This window comes from Lutra lutra, chromosome 4 (genome assembly GCF_902655055.1).
Source record: "Lutra lutra chromosome 4, mLutLut1.2, whole genome shotgun sequence".
Lineage (NCBI taxonomy): Eukaryota > Metazoa > Chordata > Mammalia > Carnivora > Mustelidae > Lutra > Lutra lutra.
This window is the reverse complement of record NC_062281.1, coordinates 116,480,829-116,506,412: the sequence shown is the minus strand read 5'-3', so window position 1 is coordinate 116,506,412 and position 25,584 is coordinate 116,480,829. Positions and strand designations below refer to the sequence as shown.

The following is a 25,584-nucleotide window of genomic DNA, read 5'->3' as shown; positions in this document are numbered from 1 at the left end:
GCTTCCTTTGGGAAGTTATCCCCACTGGCTGGCTTGCCTTCCTTGAGAAACTGCCATGTATATGATCATGAGTATCACCTTGATCTTTTGAAATGCTTTAAAGCTTGTTTATAATATCTGGACGTATGGCTAGCTTCATGATGAGTTTCCCCGTTTGTATTGATGATATCCTGAAAATCATCTCCAGTCTCTATAGTAAGATATATTAGGGATATAGAATCTATTGGAGATTTCTGCTCAGCAGGGAGCCTGCCTCCTCCTCTCTCTCTGCCTGCCTCTCTGCCTACTTGTGATTTCTCTCTGTCAAATAAATAAATAAAATCTTTAAAAAAAAAAAAAAGAATATATTGGAGATATATTTGTTAGATTTATTGAGGAAGATTGATTCATTCATTCATTTGTTCATTCAGTAAATATTTATTGAACATTTACTATATCTGACCTGTTAAACAGTGCTCGCTTCGGCAGCACATATACTAAAATTGACCTGTTAAACAGTTGCTAGAGATACAGCTTTCCTTCTAGTTTGGAAGCTAGAGGGGGAATGGGCATTAAATTAAATAAGTGAATTTTATAGTACATTAAAAGCTGATAAGTGGTATGGAGAAAATTAAAGCAGGGAGGAGGAATGAGCAGGAGTGCAATTTTAATCTTGGTGACTGGGGAGGGCTTCACGGAGAAGGTGATATGTGAGCAAAGATTTGAAGGAGGTAAGGGCAGAGCCACGACCTATATAAAGGGAGGGACAATGTTCTTGGCAAAAGGAAGGCAAGGATAAAGGGACCAGCACGAGGCAAGGGTACTGGGGGCACAGCAAGCAGACCCGTTCAGCTGGAGTGGGGGTGGTTGAGGGATAGTGTAGGTCAGGAAGGGGTCAGAGAGAGCATGGGGTCAAATCCTTGGGCCTTGTAGCCTTTATAGGAACTCTAGTTCTAATCTGAGGTGGGAAGTCATTCCAGTTTTAAACAGAATAGTAACATGACCTGACTTACATTTTAACAGCAGTCATCCAGGGAAGAGATGGTGCTGGCATAATAATGGGCGAGGTGGGACAGACCAGATTCCCTGGCTGTTTCTGAAGGATTTCCTGATACATTAGCAGACGGTGTGAAGGGAAGAGATTTAGAGATGACGCTGAGGAATGGGAGAATGAGGCTGCCATCAGCCAAGATGGGGCAAGACTCTGAGAGGAGCATGTTAGGAGACATCATATCAGCCTTGATCGTGTTAACCCAGACAGCTTTCTGGCAGCCAGCTGGAGATGTCAAGTGGGAGGTTAGCTGTTTGAATTTGAAGTTTCTGGAGAGGTCCCAGCTAGAGAGCCACATTTGGGAATTTGGGAGCGTTTTAGAAATGGTTTTTAAAACCATGAGAGTAGAATGAGTGCTGGGAGAAGAGTGGAAATCCAAGGGTTGTTCTTTAGGGAACTTCAGCGGTGAAGGATCCAGGAGCTGAGGAGGAAAACAGAAATGAGGCTGACCAGGAGCAGCCCGTGGGCCGGAGGATAGAAGGTGTGCGGTGTTGGGGTGTGGGGGAAGGGCTTCAGGGATATGGGAGTGGCCTCCAGTGTGTCAAGCTAAGGCTAAGCAAGATAAGACCCAAGGGATTGAGGATGGATCACTGAATTTCGTAACAAAACTGCTTTAAAGAAGTTCGGAGGTCAGGGGTAGATCCTGATCAGAGTGGGTTTAAGGGAAAGAGGGAGAAAAGAATAGAAATGAGTAAGTAGGCACCATCTTGAGGAATTTGGCCATAAAGAGAAACAGAGGGGCACCTGGCTGGCTCAGAAGAGCGAGCAGTACTTGATCTCGGGGTCATGAGTTTGAGCCCCACCTTGGGTACAGAGATTATTTTAAAATAAATAAATGAACTTTAAAAAAAACTTTAAAGAGGAACAGAGAAATGGCAAGGAAGCTGGAGAAGTAGAGTCAGGAGAAGGTTTGGTTTTTGTTTTGTTTTGTTTTGTTTTTTAAGATTATTTATTTATTTAACAGAGAGAAAGAGAGAGAGAGATCACAAGTAGGCAGAGCAGCAGGCAGAAAGGAAGGGAAGCAGGCTCACTGCTGAGCAGAGAGCCCTATGTGGGGCTCGATCCCAGGACTCTGAGACCATGACCTGAGCCGGAGGCAGGGGCTTTTTTAACCCACTGAGCCACCCAGGCGCCCCTGTTTTGCTTTTTTAAAGATGAGAGATGGTTAATGATTCCATTAAGAGGTACATTTGAATAAAGGAAGCAGGGAGGGGAATTGCTGAAGAGCTGTCATCAGTAGATGAGGAGGAGATCCAGAGGAAGGGTTAGCCTTAGGATCATGGACAGTGTATCCCATTAAGTGGGGGTCGGGCTCTTGCTGACAGCAAGTAGATGTTGGAGGTAGGCCCTGGCAGAGGTTTTCTGATTGCTCCTCTTTCCTCAGAGAAACCAAAAGTAAGATCATTGACAGAGAGCGACAAGGGGAGGAGGGGACCCTTAGAGGTTCAAGGAGGACTTACAAACAGTCCAGAAGAAGGGGAGATGAGTAGACAAATAAAGCAACATGTGAGTTCCTGATAGTCACTCAGATGGTATCTTCTTTCTGATTTTTTGTTCGTGTCTTTCATATTCCCCCCATTAATGGCTAATGTCCAGCATCATTCCAACATGCAGTAGATGCTTAATAAATATTGTTAACTCCAGAGCTGGAATTCTCTCTACCTGTCTTTCAGCTATACCTAACCTTGTATCGTACTCATTTTTCCCAGGGTCTTAGCCACTTATTCCTCATAACAGCTGCATGTGCGGCACTCAAGGTCATAAGACTGGACAGGGTTGCCAAGGATGCAAGGAGTTGGTGTTAGTGTCTTCAGATTACAAGAGGTGGAACAGAGATGTTACAAAGCCCCATAATCTGCCCTAGGCTGGTCAGCCATTAGGGGTCAGTGCTGAGATACGAATCTCACCCTGTGGGACTCAAGCCCAAGGCTGTAACTACTGCCTCAGGGTTTGTCTTGTCCACCCTCTTCATCTGGACAATGAGAGAGCAGGGGCCCAGGTTGCTTATCACATGTGTCAAAAGCTGAGACTGGGACCAAGTCCTCTCCGAGTTCAGTGCCCTTTGCACCATCATCCTGTGATCGTCATAGTTTGGGATCTATCTGAAGTCCAGTTCCCCTTAACACAAGAGTGATAGCTCTAGTGTCACAGTCTTCCACAAAGCTGCTGGTCCTGATGGAGGGCTCTTGCCTGCACTGACACTGCCATCCAGGAGAGGGCAGTCTTGTGCGCATAAACGTGCCTGCCCCACCCACAGGCAGTAACCACTGTTTCCTAGGCTTTCAGCCTGAAGCCTGAGCCGCCTGATTTTTCAGAGATTGTTTGCTGTAAAGCAGAGGTTTTTGAGAAGTAGGTCTGTCCCCCCAAGTGGCATTTGGCAGTGTCTGGAGGCCTTTTGGGCTGTCCTAAGTGGAGGAGGGGAGGGAGGTTGCTCCTGGCATTTGTGGGCAGAGGCCAGAATGAATGCTAAACATCCCACAAGGCACAGGGCAGCCCCCCACAGCCCCAACGAGGAATTATCTGCACCAAAATGTGAATTGGTTTGTTGAGAAACCCTGCCCTAAAGGAAAGACTGAAAACAGCCCGGTATAGCTGAACCAGAGGAACAAAGAAGGTGGCAGAGACAAAGATACTCTAAAACAGCAGTGACCAAAATAACATAGGGGTTCTGCTTCTCTGGAAAATGCTGAGGGGTGGACGGCTTGTATGAACCTGGGCTTACCACTTTGGCCACTCTCCAGTCGCTATAGCCATCAGTGTGCCGAGCCCGAATGTGTGAGCGTGCCCCTGACGGTGCAGGGCAGCCAAGAAGAGAGACCACCCCCCACGCTTAGCAGCCAGGGCTCCGTATTTACCTTTCATCCGTCAAAGCAAGCATGCCTCCTGTTCTGTGGGAACATTCTCCACCCCCAAACCATGTGTGACGTTTTAGGCCTGTGCTTGCGAAACTGCTGTCTCTCCCCAGGACCTGACCTTGCGGGAAGTAGAGTGTGCTTGTGGGCTGGCCCTAGTCATTTCTGACCTTCCATGAAGTGATTCTCCAAGTCTCCCCTGACCTGATCTACCTCAGTGCATTAGGCATTAGTGGTGAGGGGCTCACCTCCTTTAGCGCAGGGAATGCTTTTCTGAAACACACCCATTTTGGAAAAGCATAAACATTTCTCAGTGCCATACCTGAAACAAGAGATGGCCTCCCAGGCAGGAAGAGCCCAGTGCTCGATCAAATATTAACTTCTCTGTAAATCAGGCTGCTCCACTGTTTCTCACAATGTGACTCTTGTTCAGCAGAACGTAGGGCCTAAAGCCCGAAGGCTGGCCTCGGTCCGTGGAATCTGGTTGCTTCACATCACTATTACCTTCTCCCACTTCCTCCACAGAGACCCTCTTGTGAATGTCTCTAGACACAGGAATTATGAACCTAAAACCAGTTTGTAGCTAAGAAAGAAAATATGAAACAGTCCTTAAATGTCATTCAGGTTGTAGGTTTGCTAAAGACGGAAGTGCCCATCTTCTGACTTGTGATCATTTAGGATTATAGTTAGTATAGTTACAATAATTTTAAAAACATAGTGGGAGAAACATCTGGAAATCACGCCGAGCCACGGAGCTGGGATTTGGATTTACTAAATCCAACCTGAATGGAATTGAATTGCAGAGCTTATTTGGGGCCTTCCTCAGATGAGGGTAAGTCAAACGGACTGGCCATGTAAAAGGCAGAGCCCTGTTGGGGTGACCCTCCTGGCCTGGTTTACTCCAGTATTGAGCTCCTGAAATTTAATAAAATCATTATCACATACGGAGTGAACTTTCTATGGACCAGGCCCTATATTAAGCATTTACCATGTAATCTCATTCAAACCCCCCAGCAGGAAATGGGTATTATACCTAAGGAGACTAACTAGCTTACCAGCTCAGGCTGAGATATAAACCTACGTTAACACTGAGACCCAGTAGGTATTTTAAATGCGCTAGAAGAGTTTGCCCTTGATCTGAAATGAATCCCTTAGAAATAAATGGAGAGTCTTGTCTCATTTATAAACTCTAAATTTGGGGGGTAGCAGGGTTCTAGAATATAATGCTAGCAGCTATGGTCCTAATAACAAGTTTTTTTCATCACAAAGTGGTGTGGTAGAAAAACCATAGATGTTAGGATCTAGTGTGTCAGAGTTTATCTCCTCCTTCCACTAATCATGAACGGGTGAGACTTTATGAAAGTTCCTTGGCTCTTCCACACCTCAGTGATCATAACTGCAGAGTGGGATGAGTGTTAGAGTATAGGTCAAGTGTCTGGCAAATTGCCTACCCATCAGTCATTATGCATATGGTTATTGCTAATACTCAGAAGTTAAACCTGTGTCCATTTTTCTGTGTGTGCTATGAAGAGCTCAAATGAGGTTGGATGCTTCCAACTTTACTCTGGTATCTTTGTGTCCAGGGAATGCTAACAGCCAGCCATTGGAAAGAGTAGCCTAGTGAACCATCTTACGTGCTTTGGCAAACACTGGTGTAAAGCATGTTTGTGTTTTAAACTTTAGGAGCTGCACGGGTTATTGAAGGTGGCCAAGTGGAATATCAGCCTCTCGTAGGCATTCGGTACATGTGGTGGTACCATTTAATTGGCCTCATCTGGACCAGTGAATTCATCCTTGCATGCCAGCACATGACGGTAGCTGGGGCGCTGGTCACTTGCTATTTCAACAGGTAGGTCTAGCGGGTTACTGCCCTTGACTTGTCTACGTGCTTCATGTCGGGTATCACGAAAAGTACTTTGGAGTTTTAAAAGGGATTGGCAGGCATCAAAGACTCAGGTCAAATTTGGACCAGGATGCTTATTTGGTGGTGAAAAGAAATATTATACTTCAAATCTGTCGCATTTCCAAGCTCTTTCGCCTTAAGCTAGAAAATTCAGAGGGAAGCAAAACAGAGTCGTAAATCCTACTGCTTAGAATTGAAAGACGTCTGAAAGGAAAGTTTGACTTATGTAAATATCCGTTCTTATTGACTTCAAACCTAAGAAAATTACTGATCTGTTTGAAACACACTGCAGTAAGTTCTCTGAGCGTCCTTTTATCCTATGTAAAATGTGGAAAATGTTTTCTTGGAAAATAATTTTAAACCCTAAGGAAATTGTAGGCAACTATAAAATACGTCCATGTTCGTCTTGTTAAGTACTAGTGAATTAATTACTTGCTTCTTTGTTCAGCGTGATACTTATTTAAGTGTTTTCACCCCATTACCTCATCAAAATAATTGAGGACACACACACACCCGAACTTTTTACCTCGTGTGTGTGTGTGTGTGTGTGTGTGTGTGTGTGTGAGACTCTCCACAGGGCAAAGATAAAACCACAGGCCAACTTAACAGGCCAGGACAATGACAGGGTTGGACTGCGGACAGGAAGTTTATTCCCTATAGGGCTGATCCTCCTCTGATCTCAGACCAAATGAGCAGATAAGCATGAATATTCGTGGGGGTAAGAAAGTCAAGCAGGGATGATTCATCCCAATGAGCAATTACCTCCCGAAAATAAGGAGCACTATGGGTTTTAATACAGGGGGTGCTGTTTGGGAGCCCTCATCATTAGAGACCGTGGGATGCCTTGGCTTTGAGAACCTCTGAGCCACTAGAGGTGGGTGGCATGTGCTGCTTGCTCCTGAGTACGGGAACAAAGATTATTCCAACCTGTTGGCTAGCAGGTGACACCTGTCTGACAGTAGTGATTTTTGTGTTACCTTAGAATCACAAAACCGAAGCATTTTCAGCGGGGGCTTTTGGTTTGGACTTCTAGTGAGTGTCTACCTGGACCTCTAATCCCTCTTCCTACTCCCGCTCCCCTCCCCGCAAACCATGAAAGAATGAAGGAGGCATAAACGTACAGGGACAGTAGGAAACGACAAGGAAAAGCAATATCAACCAAATGCTGGAAGCTGAAGAGAGTATGGATGAGTAGCAACTGAGCCGACTAGACAAACCTGATCAGGCTCGTCTGTGTGTGTTGGCTGGGAGAAGAGGTGAAAGGAAGACAGGCTGATCTGAGTGAAAAAAAAAAAAAAAAAAAAAAAAAAAAAAAAAAAAAAAAACCTAGATGGGCAGGAATTCAAGTATAAAATGTACTTTTGAAGGTTAGTTATAGGTCTTCCTAAGGAACAGTTAAGCTCCAGGGCCCCTTCTCCAAACAGCAGGAGACAGGATCTTTGCTTTCTGGAGGGGTAAACCAGAAAGGGTCCAGACTTGGGTATCTGGCACAGCTGAGGCTGGGGGTAAGGCTCTGTACTGAAAGAAGGGGACATAAGTAAAAGCCTAAATACTGAATAGTGAGGACCCCCACGGCCACCACCAGAGGGCATTCGGTGTTTCAGCTCCTATGATGTTGACGGCCAAGTTGATATCCCTCGGCAAGAGATTAGGCAATTCTTTGGAGAAATTACCAACCCAGAGTAAAGACCCCTAGATAATGCCATATGGTGGGGGAGGGGTCCCCTAATGAAATGATTCCCTGACTGAAAGACAGTGAAACTCACCAGGCAAATGTCACCCCTCATACAGAGCCGCCAGTTCACGCTATACTTAATTCACACTATAGCTCCTCAGTCTTAAATAAGAATTGATAGCCATGATGATTCAACATTCACAGATAACCTCTAGTAAAGCAAAAGACCAAAATGAACAAAACAAAGGGAATTTAGGGAAAATAAAGACAATGCAGACAGCAGAAGAAAACTACAAAAAAAAAAAAATAGAAAAACCTGTAATATCCTCAAAACAAAGGAATACTGCATCCATAAAATAAGTACAAAAAAAGAAAAAAGATCTCTTAGTCATTAAAAATGTGATTGTGAAAGTAGAATTTTTCTTCTGAAGGATTAAAATATAAAATTGAAGAATTTTTCCAGAAGGTAGAGCAAAAAGACAAAAAGATGGAAAATAAAGGAAGGATAAAAAGTTAAGAGAATGCATTTTGGAGACTGAATATCTGACTAATATGAGTTCCAGAAATAGAGAACAAAGGAAAGAGAAAGGAGGAAGTTATCAAAGAAAATTTCCCAGAGCGAGAGGACATGAGTAAAGGGAAGATCCCAGAAGCTTCTAAGGGAAAACTAGATCACAGGCAAAGGATCTAAAACTAGAATGGGGTCTGATGTTCAACAGCCGCTCTGAAAAAGGAAGACAATGGAGCAAACTTTTCAAAGTTCGAAAGAGATTATTTTCAGAACTAGAATTCTGTACCTGTTCATGGTATCAGTCAAGGGTAAAAGAGAATAAAGTCATGTTCAAGATCGCAACATCCCAAAATATTTTGCTCCCCATCTCCTTTCTTAGGGAGGGTGGTCTCTGAAATGAATGAGTAAGCCAGGTAGGAAACTAGGAGTTTCAGGAAATGGGATCCAACACAGTAAAGAAGAACAGGGAGTTCCCAGGAGGGTAGCTATGAAGCAAGTATAAAAAACACCCAGTCCAAGGAGGAGCAGAAGAGCAGTGGGCTCCCAGAGGCATGTCTCCAAGGGAAAAAAAAAAAAAGAAAAAGGAAACTAAGAGAATACCAGATATGTTTGAACAAGTAGAGAAAATATTTACACTTTGGTGAAGTATTCGATAAAACCCTAGAGAAACCAAGCAAATAAAAAATGTGAAATAGTTACTAACTTCAGGAAAACCCAAAAGTCGTATAGGAAAGGAACTGTAATCAGAATACACTACTTGGTTTATACTCCAACAAAAATAAATAAATACATAATTTTTAAAAAAGAAAATACTACTTGGATCATTGCAAGTGTTACTAATGTACTGATATTTGTAAACAGTAAACATTGACCGAAACATACTCAGTGGTAAAAGATTGAAAGTTTTTCCTCTAAGATCAGGAGCAAGACAACAGTGCCTGCTCTCACCACTCCTATTCAGTATAGTACTGGGAGTCCTGGCCAGAGCAATAAAAAGAAATAAGAGGTAACCAAATCAGAGAGGAAGAAGTAAATATCTTTGCCGATGATACGATCTTACAAATAGAAAAAAACTAAAACCTCCACTAAAAACTATTAAAACTAATCAGTGGATTCAGTAAAGTTGCAGGATACAAAATCAACATACCAAAAACAGTTGCATCTCTAGAACAACAAAATATCTGAAAAATAAAACAATCCCATTCACAATAGCATCAAGAACAATAAAATACTTAGGAATAAATTTTCCCATTTCACAGGTTGACTTTCATTTTGTGGGTTGTTTTGGGGGGTTTTGTGTGTGTGTGTGTGTGTGTGTGTGTGTGTTTTGGTTTTTGGTTTGCTTGTTTTTACTGTGCAGAGCTTTTTATTATCACTTATTAATTTTTGCGTTTGTGGCTGTGCTTTTATGTCATATTCAAAAAATTATTGCCAAGGCCAATGTCAAGGAGCTTTTTCCCTATGTTATCTTTAGTTTAATGGTTTCAGTTGCTATGGTTCAGTCTTTAAACCACTCCAAATTAATTTTTGTGAGTAGTGTAAGATAAGGGTGTAATTTCATTCTTCTGTATGTAGCTATCCAGTTTTCCCAATACCATTTATTAAAGGACTATTCTTTTCCCTTTCTGGGCTCTTGATTCTGTTCTACCAATCTATATGTCATTTTTATGCCAGTGCCGCACTGTTTTGATTACTACCCCTTTGTAGCGTAATTCAGTGTGATGCCTCCAGCTGGTTCTTCTTTCTCATGACTGCTTTGGCTGTTTAGGATCTTTTGTAATACCACACAAATTTTTAAAACTGCCTTTTCTTTTTCTGTGAAAAATGTCATTGGAATTTTGATGGGCAGTGCATTGAATCTATATATGGCTTTGATAGTATGGATATTTTAATAATATGAATTCTTCTGATTCATGGACACAAAATATCTATTTGTGTCTTCTTCAGTTTCTTTCATCAAAGTCTTGTAGTTTTCAGGGTATAGATTGTTCAGCTCCTCTGTACAGTAAAAAACAAAACAAAACAAAACAAAATGAAAGGCAACCTATGAAATGGAAAAAAATATTTGTACATCATATATCTCATAAGAAGTTAATATCCAAAATATATAAAGAACTCATATAATCCAATAACGATAAAAACTCCACTAAAGGGGTGCTTGGGTGGCTCATTGATGCAGTGTCTGGCTCTAAATTTTGGCCTATGTCATGATCCCAGACTCATGAGATCAAGCCCCAGACTGAACTCCACACTTGTGGAGCCTGCTCAAGACTCCCTTCTCCCTCTCCTACTGCCCCTCTACTCCATATCCTACTCATGCATTCTCTGTTTTTCTCTCTCTCTAAAAAAATAAATAGGGGTACCTAGGTGGCTTAGGTAAGCATCTGACCTCAGCTCAGGTCATGATCTGAAGGTCCTGGGATCGAGCCCTGAGTCAGGCTCCCAGTCAGAGGGGAGTTTGCCTATCCCTCTGACCCTACCCCCACGCGTGCTCTCCCTCTGTCTCTCTCAAATAAATAACATCTTTTTTTTTTTAAGATTTTATTTTTTTGACAGAGAGAGATCACAAGTAGAGAGAGAGAGAGGAGGAAGCAGGCTCTCTGCTAGGCAGGGATGTGGGACTCGATCCCAGGACCCTGAGATCATGACCTGAGCTGAAGGCAGAGGCTTAACCCACTGAGCCACCCAGGCAGCCCCATAAATAACATCTTTAAAAAAGAAGATAAGCAAAGGGGTGCCTGAGTGGCTTAGGCAGTTGGTTTCATCTCAGGGCTCAATCTCAGGCTCGTATAGAGCCCAGCGTTGGGCTTCTCACTCAGCATGGAGTCTGCTTGAGATTTTCTACCTCTCCCTCTTTCCCTCTGCACTTCCCGCCCACTTACATGAGCACGTTCTTCCTCTCTTTCTAAAATAAAATCTTTCCAAAAAAGGAAACAAGAAATATACAGATTTAATACATAAATAAATAAAGTTCACCTCTTAAAAAAAAATCCAGTTAAAAAATGGGCAGAGGAACAACATACATTATCTTTCCAAAGAAGACATACAAATAACCAATAGGTACATGAAAAGGTGTTCAGCATCACTCATCATCAGGGAAATGCAAATCAAAACCACAAGGAGATATCATCTCACACCTGTTAGAATGGATGTCATCAAAAGACAAGAGATAACAAGTGTTGGCAGGGGTGTGGAGAAGAGAGAACCCCTGTGCACTACAGGTGGGAATGCAAACTGGTGCAGTCACCATGGGAAACAGTATGGAGCTTCCTCAAAAAATTAAAAATAGAACTACCTTATGATCCAGCAATCCCATTTCTAGGTATATATCCAAAGGAAATGAAAATAGGATCTCAAAGAGATATTTGCACTCCCATGTTTATTGCAACATTATTCACAATGCCAAGCTATGGAAACAACCCACATGTTGATCAAGTATCAACAGATGACTAAATAAAGAAGATGTGGTACCACAAACACAAACACACACACGCACACACACACACACAAAATGGCATTTTAATCATCCAGGAGAAAGAAGAAAATCTTGCCATTTGTGAAAATGTGGATGGACCTTGAGGGCATTGTGCTAAGCGAAATAAGTCAGAGAAAGATAAATACTGTAATATGCAGAATGTAAAAAAGCTAAAACGGTGGAAACTTAGCAACAGTAGAGTGGTAACTAATAGGGCTTGGGGTTGCAGCTGCGGGAAATGGCCAGATGCTGGTTAGAGGGTACAGACTTCAAGTTGGCATGAATAAGTTCTAGGGATCTAATGTCCTGCATAGTGATGGTGGTTAATAAGATTGTATCATATACTTGACAGTTGCTGAGAGTAGAACATAAATGCTCTTACCACAATAAAGAAATGTAATTCTGTGACGTAAGGGAGGTGTTAGCTAGTGAAGTGTTAGCTAGTGCTGTGGTGGTAACCATTTTGCAATATATCAAATCAACACATCGTACACCTTAAACTTACAGAATGTCTTATGTCAATTATATCTCAATAAAGCAGAGGAAAAACTCTAAAAACTTCAATATAAATCTATTGATAAGAAGGAGAGAATGGGAAAATGTTTAGGTTGTATAAGATAAACAATTGACAGACTTGTTTCAAAGTGAGAAGTCGGGCGCCTGGGTGGCTCAGCCAGTTGAGTGTCTGACTCTCGGTTTTGGCTCAGGTCATGATCTCAGGGTCGTGAGATGAAGCCCCACACTGGCCTCCGGCTGCTTGTGGAACCTGCTTGGGATTCTCTCTCTCCCTTTCCTTCTGCCCCTCCCCACCACATCTAAAAAAGAAGAGTGAGAATTCAGTAGACAATATCAGAAGCAGAAAAAAATACACGGCAGAAAGAACATGTAATTTGGAAGTGTGGGGGAAGTTACAGAAGAAATAGCTAATGTATGACCTCTAGGGAAAGAAAATGAGCAGTGGGGAAAGCAAACTCCTGTCTTCTCTCATTAGTCTCGTGCTATTTGACTTAAGATATTTACATACTACTTTGATAAAAACAAAATGTATGTCGACTAACTTAGAGCACTATTTCTTTATTAAGGAGTTCTGTTTTCTTTTTTACATGGTGCCAAATTTTGGAAACCTTAAGGTTTTTCCTCATCCCACGGTTGACAAGATCTCATGTCCTGGCCTGCACTCCGGGGGTGGGGGTGGGGGTTAGCCAGCCTGCGTTCATCTTTGTCATGCATATAAGCATCGTGAGAGCTAAGACATCACACAGAGACCATCAAGCATCAGGATACAGTGACCTGTAAAATGTCTCTTTTACAACAACTCACTTGAAGAGGGGTCCACAGAGAGCCATAAAGATGTGGCTAGGGGTGGTGAGAGGAAGGAACTAGAACCGTTCAACTTGGAGAAAGGACGCTTGAGGCATGACTTCATCATCGATTTCAGATATTCCAGAGATGGTTTCCAGCTGCTCTGACTGGCTGAGAAGGCAGCGAGGGGATTGGGTGAATAGCTGAGCCTGTGGGATTTAGGCGGGAGACAGATGGATTTCCTAACCCTAGTCAGCGTCACCGGGGACGGCTACAGAATCCTGTTCTTCATAATAAAGACAATCTCCTTTTTCTGGAGGGTTGGAAAGATGGACCGTACGGTGATGTTGCTGAAAGAAACATCAGAAAAGGATGGTCTCTTTGGGGACCACACAGCACCCCTTTGCTGGGGACCGGATTTATACTGGCGGCCGTCCCTCCCATTCAGGCTGGTCCTTGTCCAGGAGCCTCTGCACAGAGTTACACCCTCATACTGTTGCTGAGTCCTCAGCCCTTGGCCGGAGCCACCTGCAGCTGACACTTGCCTCTGGGACCCTGAAGTTGTTTGCTTGGCCTGATGCCGTGTTGTCTGAGGGACGAGTGGTTGCCGCACAACCCTAGTGGGCTGTGACCCAAATAGAGGGGACGGTTAGAGCCTCTGCTTGGCGCCTTGAGTTGCTGTGGTGTCCTGGGATCTGGCTTCCACAGGACAGCCACAAGTTTAAAAGGAAGGGGACGCCGGGTCCCAGGGCCAGGCGGGGGAAGCATCCTAGAGTCACCTATGCTCTCACTCTCACCAGCTCTTCCTTATGCCACTGCCACAAAAGTGGGGTGGAAGGTGCTGCACACGCAGTATGCCCTGGGGACACAGGGCAGACCTGCCAGGAGGCCCGGGCTTCCTCAGCTCAGCCCCGGTTGCCTGACACGCCCAGCGCTGCATTGCCCTCCCGCAAGCCAGTTCTCAGAATGCCGTGAAATCCAGAGATGAGTATCATTTTAAGCTTCATCGGATATAATCAGGTCCTCTTCCTGAGGGCAGGTTCTGCTGCTTGTGAAGGAGGCAGAGATGAAGGTCGTGGCCACAAACACAGCCGGGGAGGCATGGCAGGGCATGTTACCTTTGAACATGGAGAAAGGTCTAAGAAGAGAAGGTGGAGGCCTCAGAGACACTCTACTTGTTTAACCCTTTTCTGTAGGATGATTTCTAATTGGGGGCGGGTGAGTGGGGGTGTATTTAATGACTCCTGTCTCCACGAGCCAGACTGAGTTGGAAGGGCCTTCTTTTTAAGTTGTTTCTCTCATCACATGATAACCCAACTTCTGGAACTGAGGCATCTTCTTCCAACCAAGCCCTGGAGAGCCTCGAGTGACAACCAGAGTGTGTCACAGACTTCAGCAGTCACGCCGCTGCCTGAAATGGTTAATCCCCTCCCAAGGAAATGTTCTCAGAACGAAGGTACTGAAGCCGAGACTTCAACACCCGGAGGACCAGACCCCAGAGCCCCCCTCACGGTGGCCTGTGAATCACTTGTTTCCCTATCAGATGGAAAGCAGGCCCTGTCCTCTTTTCCCTGTATCCTCTCAACGCTCTAATAAGTTCTAAGGCACATAAATCTCCTAAATGGAATCCTTAAAAAAAAAAAAAAAAGCTGAGGAAAGGGAAAAACCATGTCAGAGTTTCCTGGCCGATACCACTGTTGTAGTTTATCAGACCAGCATGAATTCATATCAGCAATAGTTTCCCTGGTATTTCCTATTTTCAGTAATACTGAGTTGAAACACACATCCTTTTTGTGGGGCGACTGGATCATGGGTCCTCTGCTCCCAATAGGACTTTCGGGTTCTCCTTTCCTTCCTGGATGATTTCAGTAACAGCAAAATATAGCCCTTTTGCCAGCTCTTGAGACATTTCTGGCCACATTCCGTTTTCTCCCTCAAAACCTAGGCTCTTGTCAAAACTTTAATTCATAGTGACTTATTAGCAACCAGAGCGAGTTGTAGCATAATCCATTATGAAGTAACCAAGCTTCACTTGAATCAGAGGTGGCTTCTCGGAAAGGGCCTCATTTTCTAGAACTGGCACCAGCGGGAATTGAGAGGGTCAGGGGAGGGGTGGCGCCAGCCCTCCCTCCTTTGTTTAATCTTTCAGGTTTGGGGTAGGGTGAAGGCTGTGCCCATTCTGTTCTTTTTCACTTTTTGTTTCCCCTCTGCTTGGGAAACTGGCTTTTGCGTTCCTGGTTGCTGTGTCATGACACGTTCCACAAATGATTTACACTGAAGTGACCTTTAAAGAGCAGAGTAGAAATCAGCTGGATTTTAGGAGCCTTGAGCTGTGTGGGAGCCGGAACTTTCTGTCCCTTTCACGTCAAGCTGGAGCTCACTGGTGTCCCTGTGGCTGCCCTCCTGGTCACATGATTTGGTGGTGATTTTAATCACCAAGCCAATGCTGGCAATTTTTACATATGTCATGTAGACCTTGGAAATGATTATATAATTAAACTTCTGAAAGGGAAAATGAGATTAAGAGAAAACTTATAGGATTTGGGGGTGGAGAGGCATGGTAAAGAGGGAAGCTTGTTTATTTTCATTCCTCAGTATTTTTTTTTTAAATTTTCCGTTTTATTTGTAGCATTGAGCGGCATGACAAGAAGTCAGTCCAAGAAATAATTTAACCTTCGCTACCAATGAGTATGAAAGTTTTGCCAAATGCTTATTGTGTTAGTGCTTATTGCATTTATAAATCATCACTGTTGATAATTTGAACCAGAGAAGTTTTAAATGGTGTTTTTTAAGTGCTGTCTTTTTTTCCTCTCTTCCCAGAAATAAAAATGACCCTCCTGATCACCCAATCCTTTGGTCTCTTTCCATTCTTTTCCGCTACCATCAAGGAACAGCCATAAAAGGGTCATTTTTAATCACCGTGACAAGGATTCCAAGAACCATTCTCATGTACATTTCCAGCGCTCTGGAGGGCAAGGTAAGGCTGTCCTAAGCGCAGAGGGCAGAGGGTGTTGTGGGGGGCAGAAAAGGTAATCACTGGGCAGCTGCAGCAGGTCCCAGGACAGGCGTGTGGACCCGCGGCAGTGGCCATTGTTTCTGTGAACACTTATCCTGTTTTTTGGGTTTTTTTTTTTAAGTAAAAAAATATACTATGAGACAGGAATAATATTTGTTTGTTTCTCTTTTAAAGCTAAAATATTCCTTACTTTTCTGTTTCCTAGACGGTGCTGTGGGAAGTGACTGGTGTGGGGTGGGGAGGGTAGTTTTAATAAGTGAGTGTGAGAGAGAATGTGTGTGTGCGTGCGCACGCACGTGTGTGTATGTGAGAGAGAGACAGGGAGAGAAAATGTGCTGAAGAGTGAGAAGTGGACAAGCTGACCTAAATCTCAGCTCAAAAGACAGAACACTGTAGGGCTTTTGTGCCTGGGGGTTTTTCTCCTCCCTGGTTTTTATTTCCATGCACATTTGGTTATGAATGCCAGTGGAAACCAGAACACCAGGAAAACAGCTGTTCTCATGGTATTTCTGGCTTGCCAAACAAGGGAAGTCTGGACTTTTCCCAACTTTTCTGTTCTCACACAATGTTAATCCCTTACCCACCCCCACCTCAGTGTTTGTGACTTGATCAGAGTTTCACAAGTTTACCTGATTCCAACCTTTTGGACGTGGGTATGTGTCCTTACTAAAGGACACATAAATTAGGGAAATTCTACACGTGGATTTATTCCTATATTTTAAAATTGTTTGATGTTTTTAAGTGTCTAATCAAGGCTTAAGATTGGTATATGAATTAGGAATAATGGATTGAATTTCACATAAAGCTATCTAGCTTCCTTATCATGAAATACATGCTAAGGACTTGTCCTGATCATAGAGTATTTTCTTGTATTTCTATTGAAAGATTGCCCTGTAGATACTAATACGTGCCCACATTAAAAAAGAATCAAGTTTGACTTTTTTTGGAAATAAATCCTATAGTGAGATTCTCAGGGCTACATTTCAAGCAATGGAAAAATGTATGCATTTTGGTGACTTGCAGAGGCATGCCAGTTCCAAGCCAAACCTAGCTACTCTGGCTCCTGCATTTTGTACTTTGATCCTTCAATTTCAAGAAGGATTTTTTTTTTAAGGATTTTATCTATTTATTTGACAGAGAGATCACAAGTAGGAGAGAAGCAGGCAGAGAGAGGGGGGGGAAGCAGGCTCCCCGCTGAGCAGAGAGCCCGATGCTGGGCTCAATCCCAGGACCCTGGGATCACGACCTGAGCTGAAGGCAGAGGCTTATTAACCCACTGTGCCACCCAGGCGCCTTCAAGAAGGACTTTTTTAAAGAGTAGAGCATATTTCTATTTTAAATATATTCATTATATGCATTGGCAATAGATAATCACAAATTAATGAGCACTAGGGAACCTTGCCATCCTTCTTAGAGCTAGGCTCCTTAAACTCTCTTCCATCAATCTAAAAGAGGTGTTAGTGACTGGTCTCTCTGGCAGGGGTCCAAAAGGTTATTTATCACTTCTGAGATCCCAGAAGGATCAGGGGGCCAAACTCCCCTTTCATGATCTCCCTGCTTTCTTCAGTTAAAAAGACACGGTTTTCCCCACACTGTGTCTACTACTTAAACACTTCTCACCACTGCTGTGTGATCTTTCCTACATGAAATGGCTCATTCACAACCACAGCCAGGCTGAAAAGTGTCCAGATCAAGTTTCATCCAATTGAGTTAACACTGGGACAAGAAAATATCCATATAAGGCTGAGTTACTTCTGGGGTCTTCAAGAGAGGACTATTTTCAGGATTGTTTAAAGGGATTTTTTTGTTGTTTGTTTTTTGTTTTTTTAACTCTGGGCAGTCAGTGGGACACATTCAATCGCCCCTCCTCCAAGAGTTTTATTTACTCTTGAGCTATGCATATGTCCAAATTACATGTCAAAGGGCTAATTTGTCCCTTGAAATTTAGCCCTTAAAAATCTCTGTATGGAATTTTTTTTTTCTGGAAAGAAAGTTAAACTTGATTCCTTTTTTTATATGGGCACATAATTAGTATCTACAATGTATTATTTGTTTCGCGGTCTTTAGGTAGTGGATTTTTCAAGAACACAAACTGGTTTGAAAAAGCAAATTTTATCACTGACAACACTTAGGGGAAGATGGAAAGAGTTGTTTGTTTGGTTTTTTTTGAACTAGAACCAGAAAGCCTAGTTTACCTTTGCTAGTAAATATGGACTAACCCATTTCTGGTTTTGCTGAGATCACCAGCAATCATCACAAGGTAAGCCCACAGAAGAGAAGCTTCACCCTCAGCGATAATCATGGTAATAATCAGTAGTAGTAGTAGCATGTGCAGAATGGAAGGATGTCTCCCACACCACGTGCCTCCCCAGGTACATAAATCTCCAGGTTAGAAACTTGGACTGTGTGTCTGCAGAAACTGTCTGCTTCTTTCTTTCTGTATTTCTGACTCTGTTTGTTTGGTTCTGATCCCAATTCCAGCAGCGTGGCCCATGGTCCAGATGTGTGTGCAGACACTGCTTCTGCTGTTCCTGGTGTCTGGACAAATGCCTGCGCCAGTTCAACCAGGTACGTCTCCTGCCGCATGCCCCAAGGACACACAGAGGGGCCCTCCAGTGGACTCCATCTCTTAGGTCAGGGGTCGGCAAATTTTTCTGGGCAAGGCCAGATTGTAGGAATATTTCAGGCATGGGGGCCACTCAGTCTTAGTTGTAACTATTCAACACTGTCGTGGTAGTAGGAAGGCAACCACAGACCAAGTACAAATGAATGGGCATGACTGCATTCCAGAAACCTGTATGGACACTGAAATGTGAATTTCATGTCATTTTGACCTGTCAAAAAATGTTGTTATTCTTTTGACTTTTTTCCCAACCGTTTAAAAATGTGGAAGTTATTCTTAGCTTTGACCAGAGGAAAACAGGCTGTCTGATGGATCTGACTTCTGAGCTATAGATTATATAGGTCATTAAAGCCATTCTTCCAATTCTGAAAGAAATGTGTTTCCCTTCTCAGAAATAAAAAGGGGAGGAGTTTTTAGAAATTCTAGCATAATGAGTATGTGTCAACTGAGAGCTAATTGTCAATGTCTTCTTTAAGAACTGTATGTAATTTTCCTGAAATAGGAAAAGAATTGCTTGTCTGATTTTTATATATTTCACCAGCTTTTCCCTTTCAAGCTATAAATATTACTTTAAAAATCAGAAAAAATTACATACTGCAGTTGTTTGGATTTCACATTTCTCGAGTCTTTCAAATTGATGGACACTAAAGTATATGTTACGCTTTTCTGTAGATAATTTCAGAAATTAATAGCCCTCAGCCAAATTTACAGAAAGCAGTATTTTTCTAAGTCTGCTTTTATAATTTAAAAGTCCACAGAAATCTCACTTAGCAAAGTATTTCTTATTATTGCCGCTCTTCCTAATAAATATACAGCTAAAGTAAAAGGACTAATTAGACCATCTGTGTTTAACATCTTACTATAAGTGGTTTTAAGAATACCTTTCATTGTTCAGGGGAAAGTGTGGCCTTAATAGTGTAAAGCTCTATTTTTGAGGCACTAAAAAATCTTGAGTTCATTTTAGAGTGTATTTTGTTTTCATTCGGTTTGCTTTAAGCCAGCATAAAGCATAGTAAAATATCATAGTACCTGGGCCACTGGGGGGCTCAGGTGGTTAAGTGTCCACCTTCTGCTCAGGTCATGATCTTGGGGTCCTGGCATCCAGTCCTGCATTGGCCTCCCTGCTCAGTGGGAAGCCTGCTTTCTCCTTTCCTTCCTCTGTTCCCCCTGCTCGTGTTCTCTCGCTCTTTCTCTCTCTCAAATAAATAAATAAAATTAAAAAGTAATTAGCCCCTTTCAGAATAGTGAGTTGTATAGCAAGTGAAACCAAACCCTATGAATGTCTTATTTATCATGGATGTGATATGCCTGCTTCTCTCTTCCTAAAACTGTGTGCATACATCCAGACACCAACTTAGTCTGCAAAGATTTTGAGATGCATGACAAAAATATACTCTGATAAAATATATCTGGTCATGAAAATCAAGGCTAAGAAACATGATAAACTAGAAAGATGAAAGCAATGGGACCACTGCTACCCAAATATGCTGGCCACATGGTCCCATAAGGCCCTAAAGTTGATTTGCCATCCCCTCTCACTGTGTATGTAAATTTACCTCCTTTCTCTATTGCTCCTTCAATCACGGAAGCCTGGGGGTTCCTTGTGGGTGCCAGGAACCACCCTTTCAGGAGAGGAGAGCAGGGGTGAGGAGGCAGAAGTGTGGGCCGTACCTCCACCACTTTACCCGGGCTTCCACGCAGAGTAGTGCCGCTCCCATCCGAGCTTGGAGTGGGATTCCACGGAAGGTTTCAGTTGAAGACAGGGAAGTGCTGCTAAACCATATTTGTTAGCCACTGTCCTGCACCTTGTTTCTGCTTCTCTCCTCTGCCTTGTTATCCTGTATATTCTGCGCTCTGAAATTCCACCAGCTGTTAGGAACCCACTCCGCTTTCCCCTGGGAGTTCAAACTATTTCAAAGATCCTAAATAGCCTCCATGTTAGCCACACCTTAATTACCATTATAAAGAACTAGGGACCTTTTACCAGATGTTCAGTGAGAGTGACTGTCCCTGAACCACAAAAAGACCCCACTGGCCTGGATTCAGCCCATGATGCATCCGCGTTGCAGACAGGGCTGGGGCCTTCAGATTCCGGTCATGGGGCTGGTACAGTAGGCTTCAGCATGAACCAGCTGTCAGAGTGTCTTTCATTGTGGTGGCCGCCGCAGGACCGGTAGTCCAGGCCAACACAGGCCCTGCGGGGAGGTCTGCTGGTTTGAGAGGGAGAAAGGGGGGGAAAGCATGGAGAAGGAAGAGAGAAGAATGATATGAATACTGATAGGGAGGAAACAGTCCCCTCTAGTCTAAATCCACTCCTGGAAAACAGAGGAAAAATAAAGATTTTAAGAATAAAGATAATCACCGTATAACAGGTCAGAGCTGTTGATCTCACTGGGCAAAAGGCAAAGGGAAGGGAGCCTGAAGTGAGAAGGAATTTAGATTAGCCTTTTGAAAAATCTCCTGGCGCTGTCACAAGTTCCCGGGGGAAGATTTCTCTGGAAATCTGATTTTAAAACGCTGCGGCCTATTTTACTGGCCTTGTTTAGTGGTGTCGGAGCTGGGAGATGCTGAAAGAGAATGAGACCCATTTGTTACCATCAGAGCCCAGATGCTCTTCTTTACTTAGCATTAAGAAGCCGGTCGTGTTTCACCGCTGCTGCTTAAAAAGCCTGATTCATCTTCCCCAGCCCCGGGAGGGAGGCAGGTGGCAGTCGCTGCATTCTTACAGACCTCCCGCCTAAGGCTGCACAGTGACTCACTTGCAGACCGGGAGACCAAGCCCCACATGTCATCATGTCTCATGACTTGTCTCTCCACCGTAAAGACCAAATACGTGTATACCTGAAAAAGTGACGTGGGCACACCTCCCACGTTTATCCAACACCTATGTGCTTGTTTATGCTGTATTCAAACCATCTGAACCCGGGCTTGAAAGGGAAGGGGACTGTGGTGACAGAAAGCCAACACACAACGAGCTGACGAGCTAGCCTGAGGAAGGGGGTGACAGTGGGAGACATTCGCATGAGACCTTTATGTCAGTGCAGAGAGGCACACGTTTGGTGCTGGAACGGGGACTGCGGAAGTTCAGCAAAGAGAATCTTAGTAATGAGGAGAGGTTTCCTCGAAGACATTGCATTTGTCCTAGAGCAGAGCATTTGTCCTAGAGCCCTGACCACCCACTGGAGGTCATCAGCTGAGAAGGGCAGCAGGAGCCCTGGGCTTTCTAGCATTCACTGTGCTCCCAGCCATGCACTGAACACTTTCCTGCCTTCACATCAGTCCTTCGTTTTCCCCCATAGCCCTTTGAGATAGAATCTCCAATTGATAGATAAGGCTTGAGAGAGCACATAGCCAGTAGCAGAACTGGGGTTTAAATCCGTATCTGCTTTGCCTCCAGGACCCAAGCCCTTCACCAGTACACATTGTTAAACAAGGGGAGAGGAAGACACAAGTACTGTCTGTGGTACTCTCTCAGGCGCCTATCCCTGTCGGGGGGCCAGGCCCATGAGTTTGCTGACACTTGAGCAAATACTTTTATGGGGCAAATTTTTGTGGAGGAGGACAGGAAAGATGTAGGGGCATTGAAAAGGGTGAAGGGTGAATCATGCAGTTATAGATCCAGAAAAGGCTTGTCAGTGGGGTCAGGGCCCACCTTCTCCCTTTAGGCAAGTCAGTGTCAAAGCTTCTGGGAGGCTGGGCTGGGCTGTTCTCAAAGATTTTCAGTCAAGGAGATCCTGTAGCCTCCCGCTCCCTCCCAGCACGTTCCAGGATCCTGACTGAGAAGTTCCCCTGTGGGGCTCTGCAGGCTAACCCAGTGGCAGGAATGACACACCTCTTACTTCTTAGTGTGTCCGCTAAGTTTCTCATGGAAATGTCTCCCTAGGTACACATCTCTTCTCCATTGATGACACAGATGTCTGTCCTAACTCTGATGTTAGTTCTAATTTAGATCGGTGTGCCTCCAAGTCTGAAATCCACTGGTGGGCAACAAGGCTCTTCCTGATGATTCCCCACTGACCTGCACATTCCAGAATGTTCTTTCTTCAATTCTTACAGGCAAAATTGCATGGGTTTTCATTTTCTTCTGCAACCAAGAGCTATTAACTAATCAGTAAAGTACATAGTGTGTTACTAAAGCTTACTAAAATGTGCTATTTATGAACTAAAATTGGTGTTTTACTTCGTTTCCTGAGGACTCAAATTCATTACTCTGTCAAGACGTCAGGCACCACAGCTATGCCTGGCAATGCTGCAGAGATTGTGAATGTGGGCACACAGAGTCGGGATTAGCAACCTGGCGAAGGAACGCTTTGCTGTGGGCATACCCCCAGCCTCGCTGTGGGCTGGCTCCGTTGTTCCGTTGCAGTTATGCTTGTCTTAATTAACATTTTACTTCTGTTGACTCTTTGGCTCTTGTTTAACTCGTCGTCTTTTCATCATGTTGAGAATCGCATTCCTCTTCAGTCCTTTGTTCTGGCACCAGAAGTGGGGATGGGCATGGGAAGAGACCTGTGGGTGGAGGGCGAACAATTTGAGAGTGACTGTTTCCACTCCATCTCTCCTGGGAGGAGCTCCTCAATGAAGCCGGCCCTGGTCAGGTGCAGCAGCCTCGCAGAGTGGGGACGTGTGAACCGCATGTTTTTCCAGCTTTTTTCACCTCATACCTCTTATCCATGCTGAGGACTTGCCCTGGGGTCACAAAGAGCCACGAGCGATGGTTGACGTTGCCCAGATCTCCAGCCTTCAAGTCCTGTGTGTGTACAGAGCACATGGGAGGTCATCTAGCCACACCCCCCTTGCAGAGGTGCTCCCAGGACCCCTGTCCCACAGCCAGGGGAGCAAATCCGTGACATTCCTGGTAACCAGATGCTGGTGAGAGGCCGTCACCCCTGTCAGTCTCGCAAGAGCGGAGCCCTGTGACACCCAGCAGCTTCACGTCCCTCCACCACCATGGGCATCTCCACCCCAGGCCCTGCTCCTCTGCTGGAGAAGACAAGCCAGCCCGTGTCTACCATCGTGCAGGCCATAAAGCTCCCAGCCTGCGGTCCTTTGACATCTATTGGGAATGAGACACGAAGTTGATCAGAAACGGCTGTAGTTCCTGTCTCCCTGACTAACAGATACACAGCTCAGAAAGGCCACAGATGATCTTGTCTGGTCCAGGGCAGAGAAAAACTCACCACTGCTTGGAAAACAACCCCCGTTCCTCCCTACTTCATAGCCCACCCCCACCACCCACGCTGCCTGCCAGTCCCTGTTTTTCAGCACACATAATGTTGGCCTCTGTCTTCCAAGCCTTTGTGGCAGGCTCCATTTTGCAACATCTCAAAGCCTTTGCTCCCCACTGCCGGCTTTCCTTGCAGTTAGCTCGGTTTCAGTGACCCTTTTTCTCATAGTCCCATCAATAGCAGAGGCAGTCAGTGACCCGTCTGTGTCAGGTTTTGGTTCATCTCAAGCCAACTGGCAGATCTCCAGTGACTTCTCTTCTCTCCCTAGGGCAGCACATACAAATCAGGGGGGCGGGGAGAGAAGAAAGTAATGAATATTGTGCAACTTCTCTCACTAGATTATGAAGATGATGTGACGTCTCTTAAAAGGACAGAGTGGTCTTGGGAGCTGATGTTGCCATCATGGCCTCCTCCCAGAGCATCCGGACGGCCATCCTCTCCATGACAGCAGTAGCTCTGGATCCTGCCACTCCCCACCTATTCTGGGGGCAGCCAGCTGAAGGGCGAGGGTCCTGGAGAGCTGCCCCCAAGTGTGAATGTTTTAGGAATAGGCTAACACATGTGTCAGTATGATAGTTTGCATTAAGGCCCATTTATAGACAATGCTAAGCCTCACAGCCCAGCTGTCTGGTGGCAAATGTTACCGCCCTGGCTTTAGATGGAAAGGAATTGAGACAACCTATTTGTCAGGGGCCCCAGGCTGTCTGGGGAAGACAAACCGCATCCTCATGTTTCCTGGTGCCTGGCTCGGGGCCTGCTGTCCTTAGGGCCGTGGCTTCGTGTGCCTTCTTGGGAGCAGCCTCTCTGGAGCCCAGCTCTCACCTGCTGTGGGTGTGTTGCAAGGGTCAGGGCTCAGGAGGGTGAGGCCCTCAAGCCCTCTTCCCCAAGTGAGCCTCAGCAGCCTCTCCTCCTCATGGGGTAAGGCCCAGGGAACAGCTGCCATCTTAGGTTGGACTCTGAGGTCCTTCCTGGCTTGAAATTCTTCTGCCTTTTCAGAGAGGCAGTTAATATCTGTTGAGTGAGTCACTGCGTCACCACGGGGAAGGGAGGTGCACGGGGAGGGTCAGTTGTGCATGGAGCCCTGGGCTACTCAGAAACCCCTGCTGAGAGACAGCCGAGCATTAGGCTTCAATGGCTTTGACTCTTCATGGTGTGTAAGTCCTGAAGACAAGAATACGTCTGCTTACTGGACACTTGACGCGCCCAGGCACTGTGCTAGCTACATGTGTCAACCATCTCCAAACTCAGATAATCCTGTAAGGATGTATGATTATTATCCTTTTTCCTTCTTTTTTTTTTTTTTTTTTTTTTAAGATCTTTATTTATTTATTTATTTGTCAGAGAGAGAGAGAACACACATGTAGGCAGAGTGGCAGGCAGAGACAGAGAAGCAGGCTCCCCGCTGAGCAAGGAGCCCAGCGTGGGACTTGATCCCAGGATCCTGGGATAATGACCTGAGCCGAAGGCAGTGGCTTAACCTACTGAGCCACCCATCTATTTTTTTTTTTAAATAGATGATATACTTAGTTTCCAAGAAGTTGAGTAGCAGCCCACTCTGGGACAGGAAGAAAATAATGGAGCTGTGTGTCAAAGTTTTGGAGACTTGATAAATCATTTTGCTTCCTTGTCCAAGTTCTGAGCAACCGAGAGAGCTAACAGTCGAGCAGGTAAAGACTAAACTTCGAGGGGTGCTTGGCTGGCTCAGTTGGAGGAGCATGTGACTCTGATCTCAGGGTTGTGAGGTTGAGCCCCATGCTGGGTGTAGTGATTACTTAAAAATAAAGTCTTTAAAAAATGCACTGGGGCTGGGGCGCCTGGGTGGCTCAGTGGGTTAAGCCGCTGCCTTCGGCTCAGGTCATGATCTCGGAGTCCTGGGATCGAGTCCCGCATCGGGTTCTCTGCTCGGCAGGGAGCCTGCTTCCTCCTGTCTCTCTGCCTGCCTCTCTGCCTGCTTGTGATCTCTCTCTGT

General features: G+C 44.6%; 1 protein-coding gene across 6 annotated transcripts in view; it reads left to right on the top strand.

Moving 5' to 3' along the window:
- SLC44A3 (solute carrier family 44 member 3) overlaps positions 1 to 25,584 on the top strand; it is a 113,937-nt gene that overhangs the window by 52,128 nt on the left and 36,225 nt on the right. For 5 of the 6 annotated variants that reach the window (XR_007126606.1, XR_007126605.1, XM_047725767.1 and 2 more), the window contains 3 exons: positions 5,566 to 5,731; positions 15,569 to 15,725; positions 18,246 to 18,332. Coding sequence is in view for 4 of the 6 variants with exons in the window: in XM_047725767.1 (XP_047581723.1) it covers positions 5,566 to 5,731; positions 15,569 to 15,725; positions 18,246 to 18,332 (410 nt within the window). In the remaining 2 variants the exon portion in view is untranslated. The remainder of the gene's footprint in view (positions 1 to 5,565; positions 5,732 to 15,568; positions 15,726 to 18,245; positions 18,333 to 25,584) is intronic. The other variant, XM_047725763.1, reaches the window with a different exon arrangement.